This window comes from Perissodus microlepis, chromosome 6 (assembly GCF_051167445.1).
Source record: "Perissodus microlepis isolate ML-2025 ecotype Zambia chromosome 6, ASM5116744v1, whole genome shotgun sequence".
Taxonomy (NCBI): domain Eukaryota; kingdom Metazoa; phylum Chordata; class Actinopteri; order Cichliformes; family Cichlidae; genus Perissodus; species Perissodus microlepis.
The window spans coordinates 12987501-13008170 of record NC_140466.1 but is presented as its reverse complement, the minus strand read 5'-3'; the positions used below and the strand labels follow the sequence as shown (position 1 = coordinate 13008170).

Sequence of the window (20670 nt, the reverse complement as noted above, 5' to 3'; positions counted from 1 at the left end):
CGAGTCTCACTTTTCATTATGACATTAGTATTGTAGGGTCAGATTTTAACATAAACAACATGAAAGCACGGATCCGTCCTCCTTTGTGGTGTGGTACATTTTTTTGGCACACTTTGGGCGCCTTAGTACTGAGCATTGTTTACAAGCCACAGCCTATCTTGGTATTATTGCTGACCACGTACCTCCCTTTATGACCCCAATGTGCCTGTCTTTTGATGACTGCTTCTAGCAGGATAATACCCCGTGTGACAAAGCTCTGATAATCTCAAAATGGCTTACTGAACATCAGAGTGAGTTTATGGTACTCAAATGGCCTTCACAGTCACCAGAACTCAGTCCACTATAGCACCTTTGGGATGTGGTGGAAGATTTGCATTATAGATATTTAGCAGCAAATCTGCAGCAAGTGTGCGATGCTATCATGTCAGTTTAGACCAAAATCCCCAAGGAATGTTACCGGGACCTTGTTGAATCCATGCTACAAAGAATTAAGGCATTTCTGAAGGAAATAGAGTGTGGAGTCTGGTACCAGCAAGGTAATGACTGACGTGGCTGGTGACATGGTTTTTCAGTCAGTTTCATATTTGATGAGAATTCTAGATAAATGTGATTTTGAAATAAGGGACATATAGCAGCAAGGGTTCACTGCAGAAAATGCAAAACCCAGTTACATACAAAATATTCTCCTGTACATAATCTAAATTGTGTTGATGGTGGATTTTAAAGAGCATTAAAGGTCTAAAGGTAAAAGACAGACATTAAAGGTAATTGTAAATGTATGGCTGTTGTAAATACTGGCATTAATTTATATGCAGTGCAGTGGCCACAATGTCAAAGTAAATCTAATTTCTGAGATTTAATTTAACCTTGTTTTAATTTCTGGGCTGTATTTACTGGAACTGGAGGTGGTCTTCTGATGGATGTTTACAAGGTTTGTAGGACTGAACCTGTTGCCATCTCACATTATCAGTTCTGGGAGTAAAACATTGTATTACATGTGGTATTCATGCTAATTTTAGTGCAATAAAAAGAAAATAAATAAAAAAAAGAATGTCAAGCTATTGTGCAAAACAGATGAACACATCTGGAAGCTGTGCAAGTTAATGGGCTGTATTTTTAGATTTTGGGTACCTGCACAGAGGATACACATTATAAAGGACTCAATCATTTAATAGCTTAAACGGTCTTTACAGCAGAAAAAGTGTGTTTTGCTGAAAAGCAGTGTAATCTAAACTTGTAATTTGCATACACTAATGTAGCTGTGAAAGATTAGCGTGTAATTTTAGCGTGCAAACTGTGATATGTTTTTTTTCTAACCAGCAGAAAGATTATTCTTCATGTAATTGTGTATTTTGTTCTACAACTGTCCTCTATCTAATATCCACATTGATTTTGCTCTCTTTGCAAATACTTATCCCCCCTGAAGGTGACATTTGTTCTGCTTTCTTCCGACACACGTAAAGGCCAACAGTTGAGGGAAAACAGATGGGAGATTCTGCTTGCAGTGCTGATGATCAGCATTGTTCTTCACTTTTATTCAAATATGTTGCAGCAAAGGGCCTCTCAGCTTCAGACGGCACTTAAAAACCCTCAAAACATAATGCCTCATTTTTGGCCCAATCAATAAGCTCAATATGGTATAACTTGAGGATGGATATTGAGGAGATTACACTTGGTCTCCAAGGAAGTTAGTATTTTCCTGCAAGCCTTAAGAGGGTGGGCATTTATCGAATTGGGTCACCTTTCATATTGGGTGGCTATGCGTATTACCATGCTGTTACACATATTTAGTTGATTACACCATGTCCTACCTGTAAAGAGTAAGCCACTCTGTTAACTTTACTTAAGAACGTGTTCTGATGAACTCAAATACTGTGTATTTTGAAAAATGGAGAATGGTTCACTGTTCCCATGATTTAAAACAGAAATAGACAAGAATTGGAATATTTTTATAACATTTGTCAAACCCAGTCTATCTAAAGTACCATTTCTCTGTCTGCCCACACACAGCAGGTTACATAAATGGATCCATTGCACATCCCACTCACTGTTTTAGTGGGCAGTCCAAAAGTGAAGGAATTAAAAATGTATGTATTCTCTAAATGACCTATGCTTCTCACTTTCTGCAAGAAACGTAACATTACTAGCAACCATTCTTCTGTAAACTCAGTACACGAGCTACCATTTTACATTGGTGATGAGTTCAGTGGCAGTTTAAGGTATGCTTGTTAATGTACTTATTTACTGACTTAATTTTGGGCAGCTGGTTTGCCGTTTGTGTTCTGCAGCCCACTAATCATTTTTGATGTTTATTTTTTTTCTATTACATTACAATCATAACCTTTCCCTTATTTCACCCAAGTGGTTTCAGCTACATAACATGAAGTATAATTTAGCTGCCAGATGACAATATAGTATATACCCAGCAGCTGAAAGACACGTAGTCAGCATATTGAATATTTAGAAACAGCAGGAACAGAGACATTTAAATAACATATTTTTATCTTAGGTTAAGACAATATGTTACAGCTACACAGATGGAATCACATGGTGAAAACTTGAGCAAAACCCATCATCCTGATTCTCAGCTACCAACAAAAGCTCAAAGCCCTAGCGCCTCAATTGCAAATGACTTGATTTATTTATCCATGTTAATCCATATAATGTTACACAATTATGTATCATTGTCATAAACTTACACTCTGGCCATTTTATTAGGCATAACTCTTAAAACAGGATGTCTAATCAGCAAATGCATCAACTCAGTGTATTTATGCATGCAGACATGGTCAGGACAAACTGCTAAAGGTCAAACTGAGCGCCAGAATTGGGGAAGAAAGGTGATGAGAGTGATTTTAACTGGTGTGAATGTTTGTGTCAGATGGACTGGTCTGGGTATTGCAGAAACTGCTGAACTACAGACTTTCCCACTAAACTATCTCTAGGGTTTGCAGAGAATGGCCCTTTTAAGATAAGTTATGGTTTGCTGATGCCAGAGATCAGAGGAGAATGATGTAAATGCTTCAAGCTCATAGGAAGACAAAACAAAGTTAAATAAACACTAGTTCCAACAACACATTGACCCTTTGATGCACATGGGCTACAGGAGCAGAAGACCACACCAAATACCACTCCCGTCAGATAAGAACAGGAAACTAAGTCTACAATTCACACTGACTCATCAACACTTTACAATCTAAGGAGCTTGGAAAGAAAAGCGTCTGGACTTCTTTGAGTTGCTTGAATACGTTTCACCTCTCATCCGAGAAGCTTCTTCAGTTCTAAGGGTCAAATGGTGGAGAGTCCCATATTTAAACTCAGTGGGAGTTTCCCCCCAAAGAGGGACAAAGGACCCCCTGATGATCCTCTACTTAATCACATGAGCCAAGGTGTGAAAGCAGGTGTGGGTCACCAGGGCCAGGGTTTCAGGTGAGCTCATTGTGAAACCTGGCCCCACCCTATCATGTGATTTCCTGAGGTCAGATGGCCCAGGATGTGAGTGGGCGTTAAGGCGTCTGGGAAACTCCCACTGGGGGGAAACTCCCACTGGGTTTAAATCTGGGACTCTCCACCATTTGACCCTTAGAACTGAAGAAGCTTCTCGGATGAGAGGTGAAACGTCTTCAAGCAACTCAAAGAAGTCCAGACGCTTTTCTTTCCAAGCTCCTTAGACTACGATGACCTGGATGACTGAGAAACTTCACAGACAACACTGGACAACAGAAGATAAAGAAAAAAAAGTTGCTTGGTCTGATGACTCCTTATTTCCAATGAGTGTCAAAGCTGTGATGTTCAGACTGTGGGGACAGAATTTGACATGCAACTCCGTCATGCTATTGTTCAGTATGGACAATCAATATGGGGCTATGTCATAAAGAATTAAGGAAGTTCTGAAGGCAAAATGGAGTCCCACCCAGTGCAAACAAGATGTACTTAATAAAGATGGTTACTTAGTCCGTGTTACTTAAAAATACTGAATTGAACTAGAGATTTTGGCTCCATTTTTATCCCCATTAACCCACCATAAATCTTTAGTTTCCAGTTTTACTTTTAACAGCATTTTTGAAAAATATGGTTCAATTCATGTTTACAACAATATGTCACAAATGATTAGACTGCCACTGTCATTGGTCAGTTTATATAACCACATAAAAAACTTTAGCGCTAAAGAGTCATGAAAAAACAACAAAGATACATGACATGCAAAATGGTGCCTTTATTGTCCAGTGTATGAAGTGACAACCAATTCTTATTCAGCTTGCAGATTTAATGGTAGTAGTTAAGTAAAAACAAAACAAAACAAAAAAAAAAAACCCAACAATGACACATACACTAATAGAAACCAGACCATGCACTTTAGACTCAGTAGTGACACTGCCTCCTCTTCAAGTATGTTCTCAACTCCTCTTCTTCTCACCTACCACCTCTTTGACGTTTTTTCTGGCTGCCTCTACTGTGTTTGTTCACTTAATAAGGAAGCTGTGAGACAGAGATAGATTAAAAGAAGTAGAAAGAGTAGGAAAGAGGGTAGAAACAAACAAGGAGAGGGAAAAATAAGAGATATAAATAAAGTATTTCTTTGTCTAACCTTGTGTCACATTAAAAACATTTTCGTGAAACACAAAGCTAAAAGGAAAAACACATTTGGAGTATAAACTGTTTCTGGAAGCATGTAAACAAGAAACATTTCTGAAACGGATTTGCATTTATGAAACAGAAATTTAACTGATGAATAGTTGAATTGGCCCTAAACATTTCTGTATGCCACTCAAACATAACATGGACTTAAGAATAAAAACAAAGCCACAATCAGACTTAAGTAATAGGAATTTAAAACTGTACTACCGTATTTTTCATACATAAGGCACAGCGGATTATAAGGCGCATTAAGTGAAACAAAACAGATAAGTCAAACTTTACTCAACTCATTCTTCTTGCTTCCTCCACTTCTGTACTATTGATTCATTAATGTTGAATTCTCTCGCAGCTGCTCTATTCCCATGTTGTTGCAGTATATTAATGACTAACCTCATATTGTTGATGGATTATCTCAGTTGTTCTCCTGACTGAAGTCTGGTCCGTTTACAGCATCCTACCATGCGATTGCATTTGTCCCTAACCATCGGGAACCCTCCCGTTAACTTTTATCGAGTGGAAAGAAATTAGTGTTCATCCTCCAGCTTCACTGTGTTTATGTTATGCTAACATAGCTGTGTCGCTGTGTCATTATATACCAGCTAGACCTAACTTCAGTAACCCTACAAACATCACTGCTGTTTAGTTTTTCTGTCTTCATTTATGTTGGAAGTGGTAGCAGAGCTGTACGTTTTAATTTTTTCAGAAATCTCTCAGTCAGAACATGCTATATCATGTTTAGGTGGAAACTAGTGAGCTAACTTCCTGCTAACTTGTAACTCCGTTAAATTTAATAAATTCTGTTTTCATGGATGCCTGGATGTTAAACTTCATTGCTACACCTGGTAAAGTAACAACGCTGATCATTTTATTAAAGATGGAAGACTTTAGACAGTTTTTAACTCTCAGTGATGCCACAGTGTTCCTTTGACTTTGGGACCTGAAGCGGCTGGAGTTTTAGACCCAGATTACTCCGCGAGGCTCCTGACTACGGTAGCCGTAATGCTCCGACAACCCATCAAGTGGTGTGGCTTCGTAGCTTACCAAAGTCATGCTAAAACATTTTTTGACAGATTTGTGAGTGCCGTGTGCCACATAAAATCGCTTTGATGTCAGTAAGCACGACCAAAATTCATACATAAGGCGCATCGTCAATTTTTGAGAAAATTAAAAGATTTTAAATGCGCCTTATAGTGCAGAAAATACAGTATATGCGGCACTGTATGCAAAAATTGCCACAAATAATGCCACTTTAGAGACTTTCTTCATAAAAGTTTCTATCCTTGTAAAATGTTTTAATTTTTATGACATTTTTATATTTTAAATATAAAATAATAACTAATCAGTATATGACAAGTCCCAATACATCCATCCATATTTTAGCAACTTAAAAATGGACCAGCAGCTAGGCCTTTTCAGACTGTATTTTAAGTCAAGACCTTGCTACAGTCTTACAAACCACATCACATATATTTCCAGCGTATGTAAAATATTAGAAATACGTTATTGAGTAACCAGTGGAGTCCAAGTGCATTTCAAAAAAAGAAAATGTGCAATTCCTTTAAACCCAACATTCAACTAGTACAAAGAAAACCCAACATTGAAAGTGAGAATCTTTAATAATACATGCTAATTCTGATGTATTTCACAATAACAAATAAAACCCTAACAATGAAAACACTCACAGAGATTGTGCAGGCATAATAATATTTCTTTGAATTCGGTGATTGAGGCACTTAATAGCAATGAAAGATTCATCGAATTGGAGGAATCTCAGTATGCAAACGATAGTGCCACAAACCTGATATTGAATGACGGCGCCTTAGACATGACTATATTAGAAACAGCTCTGTAGTAGAAATAACTAAATGGGCTCAGGAAAACCATTTCAGTGAATACCATTCATTGTTACATCCATAAATCCAAGGTAAAACTACCAAACCACTCTATCAAATATAAGAAAGATCAGGCAATGTTGCTATCCCCTGTGCATTTAAGATGGGATGGAATGAAATGGAAACTGTTTTTATGGTCTAAACTGAAACAAAACTTGAAATTCCTTTTGGAAATCATGGTCTCAGCAGACCTATAAAGAAAAGGTTTATCACTTTCATACCACAATAAAGTCTCAAGACAATCGTTATTATATTTGAACTCCATCCACCGAACTAGAAGACTACAATTTGTGTCTTTTTAAAGGAAGAGTTCATAGAAGGGTTCAAGCTTCTATTATTGTAAAGTATCTGCCTTGATGAAGACCCCTTGACATCCTGTCCAAAGGTGAGTTTCAAGAGTTTCAACAGCTATGGGGTTTGGCTGCTGTAATCTTTTAAAGCTGCTCACGGATGGATAAACTGAACCCAGACTCTGAAGAGCTGTGGGATATTTTCTGTTAAGCATTAAATCTATTATTATGGTGACCTTTAGCACACAATGGAATCAAATTGCCGTTGGTTGACTAGAAAATGGGTTTTAATGTCATGTAGGGTCTCATGTGTTCACTACATGAGACCCTACATGACATCTATGACTTTAACTATTTAATTGAGGAAACTTTTGTGTTATACTTTATATTGAATATACTGCCTCTATGACTGATTCTTTGGCTCTGTGTCTTGTATATTTTGGAGAGAGTATTTTTGATTGAATAGCTGTCTTTAAATCAAGGCAGTAATTTGAACTTATGGATTTGTTTTGGCTCTGATTTTGGCATTGTGAAAGCAATAACTTTGCAGTGATTTTATGTCAGCTTCGGTGATTTTCAGATTCATTGTTTGCTTGTATATTGCGCTTGAATAATTGTTGAGCTGTGGTGGAAGCATCTTTACAGTGGTGTGTGGTTGCTATAGTTACCTGTAGGGGTATCCATGGTACTTGGACCTGAAGATGGAGAGCAGGAAACTAAAGAAAAACACCACCAGACCAAGGCCAACCAGGCAGATGACTGCAAGAAGACAAAGACAGACTGTTGTTTTACTGTGCATTACTGGTTAGAAGTCTTGTGCTATAATATCATTAACAATATTTCATTACACAACAACCTCTAGATTTTAAGTTACTACAAGCACATTTTATTCTTACACATTTTCAAATTCATGACACCCTAATATGTTCTTTTATAATAACTGATCCATTTTCAAATTGAATATGCTTACAGGATTCAGACATAGCACACACTAAAAGCATCCTTTTATCTGCATGTTGGTAGTTTACATGTATAAACACAAATTTATAAGCGGCTAAACACAAAAACATACAACTCACTGGTAACATAACATGATAATAGAATATTACTAGAAAGGGCATATAAAACACAAACTGCCTTGACATTATGAAAAAAGTCTCCTTTAGCCTTTTTTCTTTAAAAATAATCCCTTAAGGTATGTGCTACTGTCTCTTTGTCGTGATAAACCCTGCTGGGTTACAGAAAATTATCTTTGAAGCCATTATCATCAAATTTCCTCAGTGGCTATTCTAAAGTGAAATATACATAAGCATGACCTTTTATCTGCCGAGGAATTATCACTGTATGTGCAAGTGTATGAGTGTATGCACACCCCTGTGCAGTGGCTAATCCCTAAGAAGTACTGTGTTAAATTAAAACTGTCACCACCGACTGATATTGTTAATCAGGGATTAGGATGAGTACCTCTCCTGGAGACTAAATAGCGAGATATGTTCTTGTCCTTACACGGGACACACACACACACGCACGGGGTGTGCGTGCGTTTGTGTGCCTAAAGGAGAATTACGAGTGTTAGAGAACAAGAGGGTGAGTGTGGATGCACGAGAAAGTTGACATCAAAACATTTGGCTGGTAAAATATAAGATGTACTGTATAAGACTATATTTGCTGTTGTGATATTTAAGAGAGAAAGTGATATTCCACCCCAAATTCCCGCAAATCTGGGATGCTGTGTAATAAAAAAAGAATGCAATTATTTGCAAATCTTATAAACCCATATTTTGTCACAGAACATAGAAAACCTATCAAATGGTTAAATTGAGACAATTTATTATGACAAAAATTTGAGCTCATGTTGAATTTTATGGCAGCAACATGTCTCAAAAAGTTTGGACGGGGCAACAAAAGGCTAGAAAGGTAAATGGCACAAAAAAGAAACATCTGGAGGAACATTTTCCAGCTAAATAGGTTAACTGGCAACAGGTCAACAACATAATTGGCTATATAAAAAGTGTGTCTTAGAGAGTTTCTCATAAGTAAAGATGGGCAGCGTTTCATCAATCTGGAAAAAAATTGCATCTACAAATTGTGCAACAATTTCAGAATATTGTTCCTCAACGTAAAATTATCATCTATGGCAAATAATGTTAGCGAACAGCTCTGAAAATATGCAGAAGTCTCTGTGTGCAAGGGACATTGCCTGCAAACCTCTCACTCTCCAGTGGCGCTGCATTAGAAAAGCTATGATTCTGTCACAGAAATATCTGCATGGGCTCAGAAACATCTATTGTAAATAGGTTTACACTACCCTGTTTTTACATTACTCTGGTCATTTTGTTTATTCTACTTGCATTGCTCTGTCAATATATTGCTATGCTAATATGGCACAAAACACTTTAACATTCCATTTGCACAAAGTACATTTTCAATTATTTAATTTAAAATTTCAGATTTTTAAATTTAAACATTACTTAATGTTTCTGTTTTGCACAGTCAAGGAGCCATTCAGGACACACCACTCTTATGACTATGCATAAGACAAATAAAGAATCTTGAACATCTCCATCGCCTGTGATATCTCCATGATATCCACAAATGCAGGTTAACACGACATGCTGCCGTGCTCTCCAGGGCAAAGCTCATTTAAATGAATGGAGACAAAGTGGGAAACTGTTCTGTGGTTACATGAATCAAAAATTTGAAATTCATTTTTGGAAAACATGGACCGAGCATACTGTGGATTAAAGAGGAGATGGACTATGCACCTTGTTATTAGCACATTGTTTGAATCTCTGATTCTGAGGGGGTGGATAAGTGCCTATGGAATCAGCAGCTTGCACATCTGGAAATGCATCACAAATGCTGAAAGGCACATACTGTATGTTGCTTTAAAACTTGTACGTTTCCATGCATCAAAATTATGTTAAACCCATTACAACATGTATCACAGCTGAACTGCTGAACTGACCTACCTGCAGTCCGGACCTTTCACCCGTTGAAAATCTTTGGTGTATTATGAGCCCCCCACCAAAAATAAATAAATTCAAGAAAAAGGTGGCACAACATTCATTTCCTACAATTCCAGCAATTGGTCTCCTCACTTCCCGGATGGTTACAGGCCGTTGTTAAAGGTGAGGGGATGTTATGCAGTGGTAAACATGGCCCTGTCCCACCTTTTTGGAGATTTGTTGCTGCCATCAAATTCAAAATGACTAAATTTTAAAATTTAAGCCTTCAGATTTGACATTTTCCCATTGTGAATAAAATATTGGTTGAGATTTCCAAATCAGTGCATTCTCTTTTTATTTACGTGTTATAAAGCGTCCCAACTTTTTTCAAACTGAGAATGCATACTGACGCCCTAGTGCATTGACCACACGGTACAAATCACATGCTCACAGCACTGAAGACAGGGGGCATCTGTCACAATGGTAAATGTAAGGTATTTAAAGGTAAACAGTTTTTTAACCTTAGTTTAAAAACTTGACAATGTGTTTCTCATTCACCTATTTACACACACACACACACACACACACACTGAGCAGCAACTTGTGATTCATTGTTTTCCCCAAGAGTAAGGGGAGAGGCTAGGGACTGAGCTGCTAAGACTGCGAGTGGTGGAGAATCCCCTCTACCTTATGTTCCTTTTGAGGTCAAATAAGGAATATACTGATGCCCAATTGATGAAAATATTCAAGTACTATATTATAGAAATGTGCTACCAAATGACTTAATTGAAAATAATGTATATTTTACAGCGTCTGCACAGAAAGTGCATGTGTCCTTGCTCTTCCAGGGTTGTAACATCCATATATACAGTGGGAACATCAGAACGTCTGTGTATCTTCATTAAGTAGAAAGGGATGCATTTCCCTTACCTCATCAATTATGACTGAGAGATCTTAGTATGCATCCACGGATAATGATACACACACAAGGCATGCAAGTATGCCAAGTGATTTATGACCTTGGCGAAATGACAAGTTGTTTAAACTGAATGATTTCCCTCAGCGACAAAGGTGGTAATCCCTCTTTTGACTTTATGACTTGGCTCAATTCAAATCATAATATATTGGCATGGTAAAAATAAATTTACATTTCCCAAGCAAGAGGAAGTCAATAAACATATTAAGTTAAGCCTATTTAATTAGGAGGAGAAAATGAATAGACTGTAAAGCTAAATGATTCCTCATGTTTTCGGCAGCCAATTGCTAATCAAAGAATAAACTGTGAAGTGACTCCATCAGAAGATACAATCACACACAAGTCATTGACTTTACAACAAACCAAGGCAGATAGAATAAATTGCTGATGCTGCAGCAGTGTAATGGCCCCAAACAGACCTCGAACAAGCTGAAACTGAAGAAGAGCCAAATAAGTATTTGTCTTTTGGGAACAGCTGAAGTCAAGACGAAGCTACTTACTATTTAAGCTCAAGAAACTACGAAACACTGCAGTACTGACTGGATAAGATACATGATCAGGTTTTGCACAAACTCTTTGCTGTCATTAGACCAAAACAGTGTTGCCCCAATTTGATAGCATATTATTTTTATATGGCAGATGATCTCCTTTGGTGACCCCTAAAGGTAGCAGCTAAAAGACAAAGGAAAATCAACCCCCCCATAATTAACTTACATTTGAAGAAAACAATATGGTCATTTTGGCGGTGTATACCTTTGATTCAAAACTGGCATCACCCCATTTCCTGTACTGTGTTCCATTTTTTCCACCCCCTCCTTGAATAAATCCCAATCTATTAAAAATGACTTTGATACACGTGTGTTTTTCTGTAAATTGCATAGAAAATTTCTGTAAGCACTAAAATTCTTGTGTTTCATTATAATGTAATCCTCATAGTGTGGTTCCTTTAATTTATGTAAATTAGTAGGTAGTATTTCTACAAAAGAGGCTGAATTGAAGTAGTCAATATACTAAAAATACTGCTGGAAATTATGGAGTCCTCTGCAGTGTGCACATAATATGTCGTCATTTTACAGGTGATAATTAAGTGTGCCACCTACGCATGTGTGTGTCTCTATGTATGTAGAGTGGTATTTGTTTGTGTGATATTGGAAAAACAAGTCTTGATGTTGTTAAAAAAATATTATATTTTTAAATGTCAAGCTTTAACAAGGCATGCAAGTATGCCAAGTGATTCTCAGGGTTGCTACTCTTTCCCTTAGATATTTAGAGTGATCAGTTAATATGGGACCTCACAGGGACAAGTGAAACACTTTTTTGTGAAACACTTTTTTGAGTTGGTTTTTCATCACATTAACTCTAATTAAATCCCCTAGTGTGTAACCGTGTCTATGTGTGTGAGGTAATTACCAGAGAGGTCATCTAATATCCATCTCCCGCCATAATCTACAAGTTATCCTCAAACTCTTGTAAAATATTAAGGGCTGTTTAGAGGATTGCACTCATTTTCTGATATGATACCCAGTTTGAAGCATACAGTCTGGTACAAAAAGTGCCAGAGAGGAGAGCTCTAAATAAATACATTTTAAGATAAAGTAAATATTGCAGGTGTAAATATTATGATAACTGCCAACTATTAGATGAAACCTAGGAGAAAGACATGTAAATTACTTCCATATTATCATCAATTTAATATGCATATTTAAGCGAATACACACATTAGAATGAAGTAATAGTGACAATATGTACATATACTTAATATGGAATTATTATAGTCAAGTGACCACTTTGCATCTGTAATGTGTCACAATCATAAGACTCCCAGACACTCATGTGAGGTCAGGGACCATAATTTCTTCCTAAAAACATGCTCCACTTTTTAGTACCACACAAACCAAAGGTATGATCATGGTGCTTAAATAAATAGTCAAATGTGTGCACACCAAGCAAAAGTCCCTAAGGGGTGAAAAGTGAAGCACACATTATAATGTATTGCCAAAAATTGCAACTTCTCTAATCGCAACTTGAGGTTGGCTGCAAAAGTGAGTCAATCTTCAGACTTCTGCTTTCACTGCAAATAAAATGGGTTCATAGCCTGGTGCAGACTGGAAGTGTTACAAGCATTTTAATAAAATTACTAGAATTATATTACAAATAGCATGGACAATTATGGTTCTTAGCACATCTAAGAAGTATGTGCTTAAATTTTGGTAAGTAAAATTGATAACATCCAAGCCTCTAATCTAAATATAAAACTAACACGGCTGCAGCCAAAATATCATTTTTTAGTCCAAAACCAATGATTTACCTCATGGTGCTCGTTTAAAACTAATGGGTTTATTTAAAAACGGCTACATCCATATGTAGACTAGAAACCTGTATAGGAATTTCTTTTATTTATGTATTAATCACATTATTTTATTGTATAATGCCTTGGTGCCACTGGATTTTAACAAGTCTCACACTCATACATTAAGACAAATGGTGGGGGTCTAGTAAGGAAGTTGGGGGAAGCAGACAGCTCCACAGGAAGAGTCTTTTGTCTCTTTGAGGACTCTGGGAGGTAGCAAGGGAGTGTGAACCTTAAGGTGTGAAACAGCTGTGTACTGCCTTTTGTTCCTGGAGAAGGTATTTAACTGAGAGCCATGCTAGGCTCAGGGAGACTCTGCTGACCGTCTGCCCCGCGGTCATGTAGGCACTCCATCAAGCTTGGTTGTCTGTTCTTTGTGTGTTTTGATTAAAGAATGTTAGCTACTGCTCACCGCTCGTCTGCAGGCTTTATTTAAATGGAAAACTTCCACAACAAACCTAAATCTTAAAGATTAAAGGAGTTACAAATTGTTATCCCAGACTCACCTTAAATGTGATCAATGAAGTGCCCTTTACAAATATAATACAAACTGATCAGCATTTACTATTAGCCTCTACTCTAGCTGACATGAAGTTTCAGATAATTGAGTGTATCATTTGACTATATATATCCAGAATCAGGTATGATATCATCTTTATTTTTTTATCTCATAGTTTGTGCTTTGTCCTAGTGTCTTTATGCCCTACTTTTTTTTTTTTTTTTTTTTTAAACTTCACCACCCAGGTGGTTACAGCAGATGGCTGTCCAACCCTGGGTCTGGTTCTACCATGTCTTTGTGTTAAAAGGGACTTCTTCCTTCCCACTGTTACCGAGTACCTGCTTGTAAAAAAGTCTACTTGTTGGGCTTTTCAAACTAATATTGCATTCTTTTACCTTGAAGTGACTGTTGTTTTGAAGTTGCATCACATAAATACAGAAATTCTATTGATCCTGCTCTGGTATAACCTATGCTCTTAATAGTTGTGTTATATTGCTGGGGGAATGTGTATTTTTAATTTATTCTGAGCGTTATTATGTTACATCTATTTAGCATTTTACGTACATTAATTTAACTTTAATTGAATACCAATAATTTCAGTAAAACGTTTCCCACAACACTACTTTTAACAGTTCTCAAGTTAATACTTTTTAACTTTCAGGTCATAACTGAACTGTGGCATTAAACTTCTTTACTTGCAAATTGCATAGTTGGTGGCTGCATAATTACTTGCTGCTTAGTAAATCAGATGTTAATTCCAGACAGACTGCGAGTGTGAATTCAGTAATTATCAGTATTTTTTTTTTCCCACCCATTGTTAATTGCAAAGATCATAGACGGATCCAGCTGGATACCATTAGCAATTCCATTAGTTTCTGTTTATGTGATATTCATGTAGATTAAGAACATATTTTGCATGAATGAGTTTTTTTCTATAAAGCCACAGAAAATTAACTTTTCAAATTTATCAGTGATACCTGAAATATATTCAATATAAGGGACGCAAGTATGCCACAGCTCCAATGTATTTAGTTTCAGTTATACAGATACATATGCACACACGCACACACACACTTTGTCAACTTACTTCTTCTCTTGCCAACATCTCCCTTGGAGGTGGCAGCTTCATTGAGAAGCACCATCCCCATGGTGATTGCAGCATCTGGGGCAAGGTTGTCAAGGAAACAACAGACTCATAAACACGAAAGAAGAAAGTAGAAATTTATATTGAGAGAAAAGTTAGTTAAACTATTAATTTTAATGACTATTGTGGTGTAGCAAACAGAACAGTCTATAGAATAATGAATATATTATAATAATGTTGCTGAAACAACAAAATAAATCTATCTGATCGAGAAATCACTCATCTTTGGAAAAGAGAGTTTATTACAGAGAAATGGCTCTTTCCAAAATAAAAGCTATACTATACGCTTCTTCTGGGCTATATTCTCGCAGCATATTAAACATATCAGGTCCCCATAAGGAGAATCATGTGCTAACGGCTGTCTAAATGACTCGGGTAAAGTTTGTAGCATGCGTGCTTGTTGTTTTTGTCTGCTTCCACTTGTCTTTGCACTAGAATGATGTCGGTGTAAATGTGCAGTCATATTCATTTTGTTCCCACTAGTGCTGTCAGTGTTAATCTCGTTAAAATGACATTAACGCCATAACGCGGCAAATCTCTGTTAACGAGTTACCGCGGATCGCCCCGTGCGTGGGGGTGGACGGCATCAACACGTTAGCAAGCTAACTGCGCATTGCGTGGCACATCCGACATACTGTTTTACTTTTCTCCATGACGCGCTTACCACCAGGGTCATACTTCACATGAAAACCAAAATAGTTCCAAACGCCAGATCTGAATGAGGGTGGGGGAGGTTCAATTTGCCATGTTGCAATGAGCTTAACTTTTGTCTCGCTAGCTTGCGCTGCGCTCAGTGGATCTGCGCTCGACAGTGCAGCCTTGGCGGAGTCGGAGTCGAACGCAGATCCACTGAGCGCTCAACACAGACAGCATCGTCAGAAGAAAAGTTGATCAAATAAATTAAAAATTTTGTATTGTTAGATACATATGCGTACTGAACCGAAAGCACTGTATCGAACGGTTCAATATCGATACGAGTATTGTTGCACCCCTAATATGTGTATATTAGGGGTGCAATAATACTCGTATCGATATATATACACACACACAAGAAAATATAATAACATAGCTAGTATTTTTGAAAAACAAGTCTTTGTCTGTGCTCTTGTAGAACATGCATAAAGTGAAATTATTAATAACACACAGCTGCAGAAAGACAAATCACTTTAATCCTAACTGCAAAAAGTAATTTGCAGTTAGGATTAAACTTTAATAATTGTGAACAATTCATACAATACTCATACAATATTGTAAACACTTATATATTACAGAAGCAAACATTTTTTCATTCAACACCTGAGCTGTTTTTAAATCACTTCAAGCACAGCCTCACATGGCTTAGGGCCTAATTACAGATTCTTCTCTCCAGCATGCTCTGCATACAAATGCACACAACTAGGCAAAGCCTGATGGGGTGCACAAACAAAGACTGCCACATGGGAACATACAGGGGAAAAACTAAGGTATTCTCTTGATGTTGGGGTAAAAGATATGGCATGCTGGTGCGACACAAAGACAAGATCTCAATGTACAGCAAGGTGGCTGTTTGGGTGGCTATACAGAGTGTCACAAAAATTATTATAACTATAGACCAATCTGCATTAATATAAAGTTTCCATCATGTCAAAGCAACCACTGCTTTTTCTCTTACAAGAAGCAACTGAACTTGAAAAAGACTGTAGCAGGGCTGAAAGTATAAAAAAAACAAACCAATAAACAAAAACAAACAAACAAACAAAACAGTCCCTTGGCCTGCAGGCATCCTACACCCTCATCAGTCTATAGTAACAAACATTATGAATATGTGAACCTTAGATTATGAAACAAAAGGATATTAACTATGCAGTAGCTACCTGTAGGAGAGCTGCTTTAGAAACACAACTAAAACAGGTCTTTGTTTGTTGGATATTTTTACTTTTAAATTCTTTGCTTTGTTTAAAGAATATAAAATGTCATTTTGAACAGTCACACCATGTTTGATAAACAATATAAAGCCCTGGAAACATAACAAATTAACACTTGTTTAACACTTTATTCGCACCAATATTAGTTGAACTTTAGTATAACTAATAACCACCAAGATGCTAGACAGTCTACAAATAAATAATACCATCAAGGAAACATTTAAATGAGTATGGTTTTGTAGCTTAATGTGGTAACTGTTTCTGCATGCATAAATTAAGGATTAAGCAAGATTACATTCTTCTATGATGCTCATAAAATGTGCTCACGCCACCTGCATTAACAACAAAGGTGGCTGTGTTACCATTTCAGCAGGTGCGTATGTTTCATTTAGGTGTAATCAGATGGGCAGAAGATTGACAAAAAAACCCAACAAAAACCCTGTGTGACCATGGACAAATAAATATAGCTTTGCAGCAGGTGTGACCTTGGACCTGTTATTTCCTATGGGGGTGAACAGAACAGCTAGGAATGAATGGTATCATTACCCACACACATACAGAAGCCCCACTGCAAGTACACATGGGTATACAAGCAGACAGAAGTAAACAAATACAAACAGAAAAATCTATCCTGCCAAACAAGACCCCAAGAAAATACATGCAAAGACACACTCAATCATGAGCTGTTGGAATTTGGAACAAATCAGGCAAGGAGAAAAGTTGAAAAGAGGACAACCCATTGTCTTTGTATTGTGAATTTCTTCAGTCCAACAGAAAGGCCTTAACAGAGATTTTTGACTTTGTTGGAGGGAAAAAAGTCAAATAAAAACAAAAGGGAACACTCTTTCAAACATAAAAAGTTCTCAAAGGTGCTGTGGGTGAGGAAATGGTGATTTAAAGGAATCTGCTGCCAAGATGAGCTGCTGGACATTTCATGGAGATATATTACTCTAAATGATTAGCATTTTGCAACATGTGACACACAAACAAGTACAATTTAATTAAAGGATACTCAGAAGAAGGATGATGTGAGACTCTGCCACAAACTGTGCCTGACTGCTGCCATGAATATAACTCTGGGGGGAAGAGAAAGAGAAGAAAACAATGTCAGTTAAGAATTTTCTTTTCAGCTAGTAATTCAGTCACTAACAAACTCAATAACACTTCTATAATAAACAAAAGGACACGGTGGGATTGTGGTTCTGGAATTATTTTGTATTACCACACAGTAATGCTACCAGTTCTTTAAAGGGCTAAACTGAATCATCAGATAAAACCACATTCATAGTTTAGCCTGTTTAAAACTAACTTCAGTTGTGTTCCCAGACAGCAGTTGTATACTCTTTCTGCAGTGTCCATGGAGCGTTTCTACAAGCTGGCAGTGTATTATAAATGCACTAGACAAACAAGCAAATAAACCTTAAAAATCATTGTAAAATCTTTCCCAATGTGACGTTCTGAGGGTGGCATAAAATGCATCACAGACAGGACGAACAGGATTTTAAGAGACCCATCACTAGTGTTTTAATAAATGAATAGAAAGTGGGGATCTGAGTGGAGAAGTAATTGTATTTAATTGTATAAATGTGTGTTGCTTGAGTATGTTTCTAGATCAGAATACGAGTTCATTAATGTGTTTGTTCATATGACTCAAGCCTGAAGAATTATCCATGTGGTGTGTAGGTGTATAGAAAGGGTACATTTTTCATGCAGTGGGCAGAGAGGTCAACCTAAACCTACATTACCGATCACACACACATACACATTGATTGCTCTGAATGGGAATTGGTACAATGTTTTATGCAGTCTGCCAAAGCTAAACTTCCCACTTCAGTACAATCTTCTCTAAATGTTGAATTAATTGTACTTTAAAATCTTTCAGAATGAATCAAATACAAAACAATAAAAAAAACCAAAAAAAAAAACAGAAATAGTACAGGGTCATCAAATCTAACCGTTCCAGAAACAAAAATTATAATTATCCTGATTTCTATGCATTTCAGACACTTTTGGATCAGAATCATTGACATCTAACAAATTGATCTTTTTTCCGCTATAACTTATAGCCATCTAAACCTGATGATATGCTTGGACTAATGTCCCACGTTGAAGCTCATACTTTATTGAGATTCGAAGCAAAATGCTGGGATTCCAGCTCCTGTGCTAAGATGTTAGAGGTTTACTTTGACTAATATCTGTCTGTTAGAGAAAAAGAAGCAGACAAAATGAGGGTCTGAGGAAAGGAAACAAACAGAAGAAGGGAGAAAGTCTTTCAGAGTGTTTAACATTGTTGAATCCCTGCAGATTATCAGTGTCTAGGCAGATCAAGGGTCTGCTTTTCCACTTGACTGGTGTAGTGTTCATTCCTTTTCTATCAGACAAGAATAAGTATGGAAAGATGAATAGAAGATGACAAAAGAGGTGGAGTAGAGGGTGGACAGCTTTTTCTTGCTTCAGTGGAGAGAAGTGAAGAATTTTTGCGCTTGAAAGCAGATAAAAACAATGAGGCCTCAGTGCTGAAACTGATCCTTTTGTTTTCGGTATAAACCTGTTATTCTCCATTAGCTAGGATTTTTTAAATTATTTTTGGCATTCTTTTCTTGCTGACTAGAAAAACAAAGCTCATGTACTAGAATAATGGGAAACTGTTTGGAAATTTTCCTTACATTCCTAATCAGTACATTTGAAACTGGAAGGGGAATTTTGGTTCAGCAGTGGTATCACATTGGCCAACTTCGGACTGCCTGTCTACTTGCAGTGAACGGCTCTGGGGCAGTGGCAAAAATATTTGGTGCATCTGGTCTGTAGTCTCCTCTTCCTAGTGCTCTTATTAGTCCATCCATCAGTGGCAGAGAAGAGAGAAGTTGTAACATACAAAGAGCTGAAGTGAAGCTGAGTGTTAAAAACAACGAAAAGTCTCCACCGCAGCTGCTGTCTGTACTTCTTTGAGGTTTTTGCCCCTCCTCAGACATCTCCACATAGACAACAGAACGGCAGATAGTGGCTTGCACCTTCACCATTCCCTAACTTCCCCGTTTTGTGTCAATAGAAAAAGCAATTTGCATTTGCTGGTGATGATACTAACCTAATACTCATATACAAAATGAAAAATAAAATGACAACTATAGAATACACCATTTGTGAACATACTGTAAACTCTTAATATCATGAACCCAGTTTACCTATTAGATGGGCACTGTGCCAGATATATTGACACTTACACTGTGATAAACCCATTTCAGATGACGGGGGTACTTTAAACCCATGATTTGCCCCCTTTAAAAGGTTAAAGCTTTTGCTTGCTAAGTTGATAATTGACCCATCACATGAGTTTCAACTGATAACCTCTGTAAGATATACTTCAGACCAGGATATGCAAAACAAACAATCTCTAGCTGCCTTTTGTCCTTACACCTACATAAGCTTTTTGAATGAACTTCTGGTGTATTTTTCAGTTAACTGTAGAGCTCTTCATTTTAATACCCACTAAGAAGCCCACTCACATTTTCAGGAGACTATTAGTTAAGCTCGTTAAGTACACACAACAGTATGAAGGGGTTAAAAAAAACTGCCACAATGACAAAACAAATTAAACAAGTCCTAGAAAGTTTGGGAAACCACACACTGAAACTAATAGGTGCGTCAGTATACAATGGGGATTTTTCTTTCATTACCGGAACTAAAAAAAAACCTCCAAACAACAAAAAAACCACATCCATACCATTGTTCCACTTGCTACATGTTACCCTTAAGCACAAAACAAGTCAATTCTTGGCGGATAAAACATTCTTCAATCCATTGTTGGGCACTTCCAATTAACCTGATGTATTAAAATGTAGCTGTTTAATTCATTAATGTGTGGAGCGGAACAGAGTGTGCATGTTTCAGTGTACGTAGCTAAACGGGTGTCCACAAAACACGTAAGTAAATGTTTGTAAATTAAACTGTTTAGAGAGAACAGCCTTTTGAGACATTTTGTGTGGCTTTTGTGAGAGTGTGCGTTAATGAGAAGGATTTACCTCAAAGTGA

General features: G+C 37.1%; 1 protein-coding gene across 1 annotated transcript in view; it reads right to left on the bottom strand.

The window, feature by feature from the left end:
• Nucleotides 1-4196: 4196 nt before the first annotated feature.
• The window catches only part of LOC146385238 (dolichyl-diphosphooligosaccharide--protein glycosyltransferase subunit TUSC3), a 79534-nt gene continuing 63060 nt past the window's right edge, over nt 4197-20670 (bottom strand). Inside the window, exons 7-10 of the mRNA XM_084930862.1 lie at nt 17654-17717; nt 14681-14755; nt 7489-7579; nt 4197-4479 (exon numbers count right to left, since the gene is read on the bottom strand). Coding sequence (XP_084786988.1) covers nt 4464-4479; nt 7489-7579; nt 14681-14755; nt 17654-17717 — 246 coding nt within the window. The 3' untranslated portion in view covers nt 4197-4463. The remainder of the gene's footprint in view (nt 4480-7488; nt 7580-14680; nt 14756-17653; nt 17718-20670) is intronic.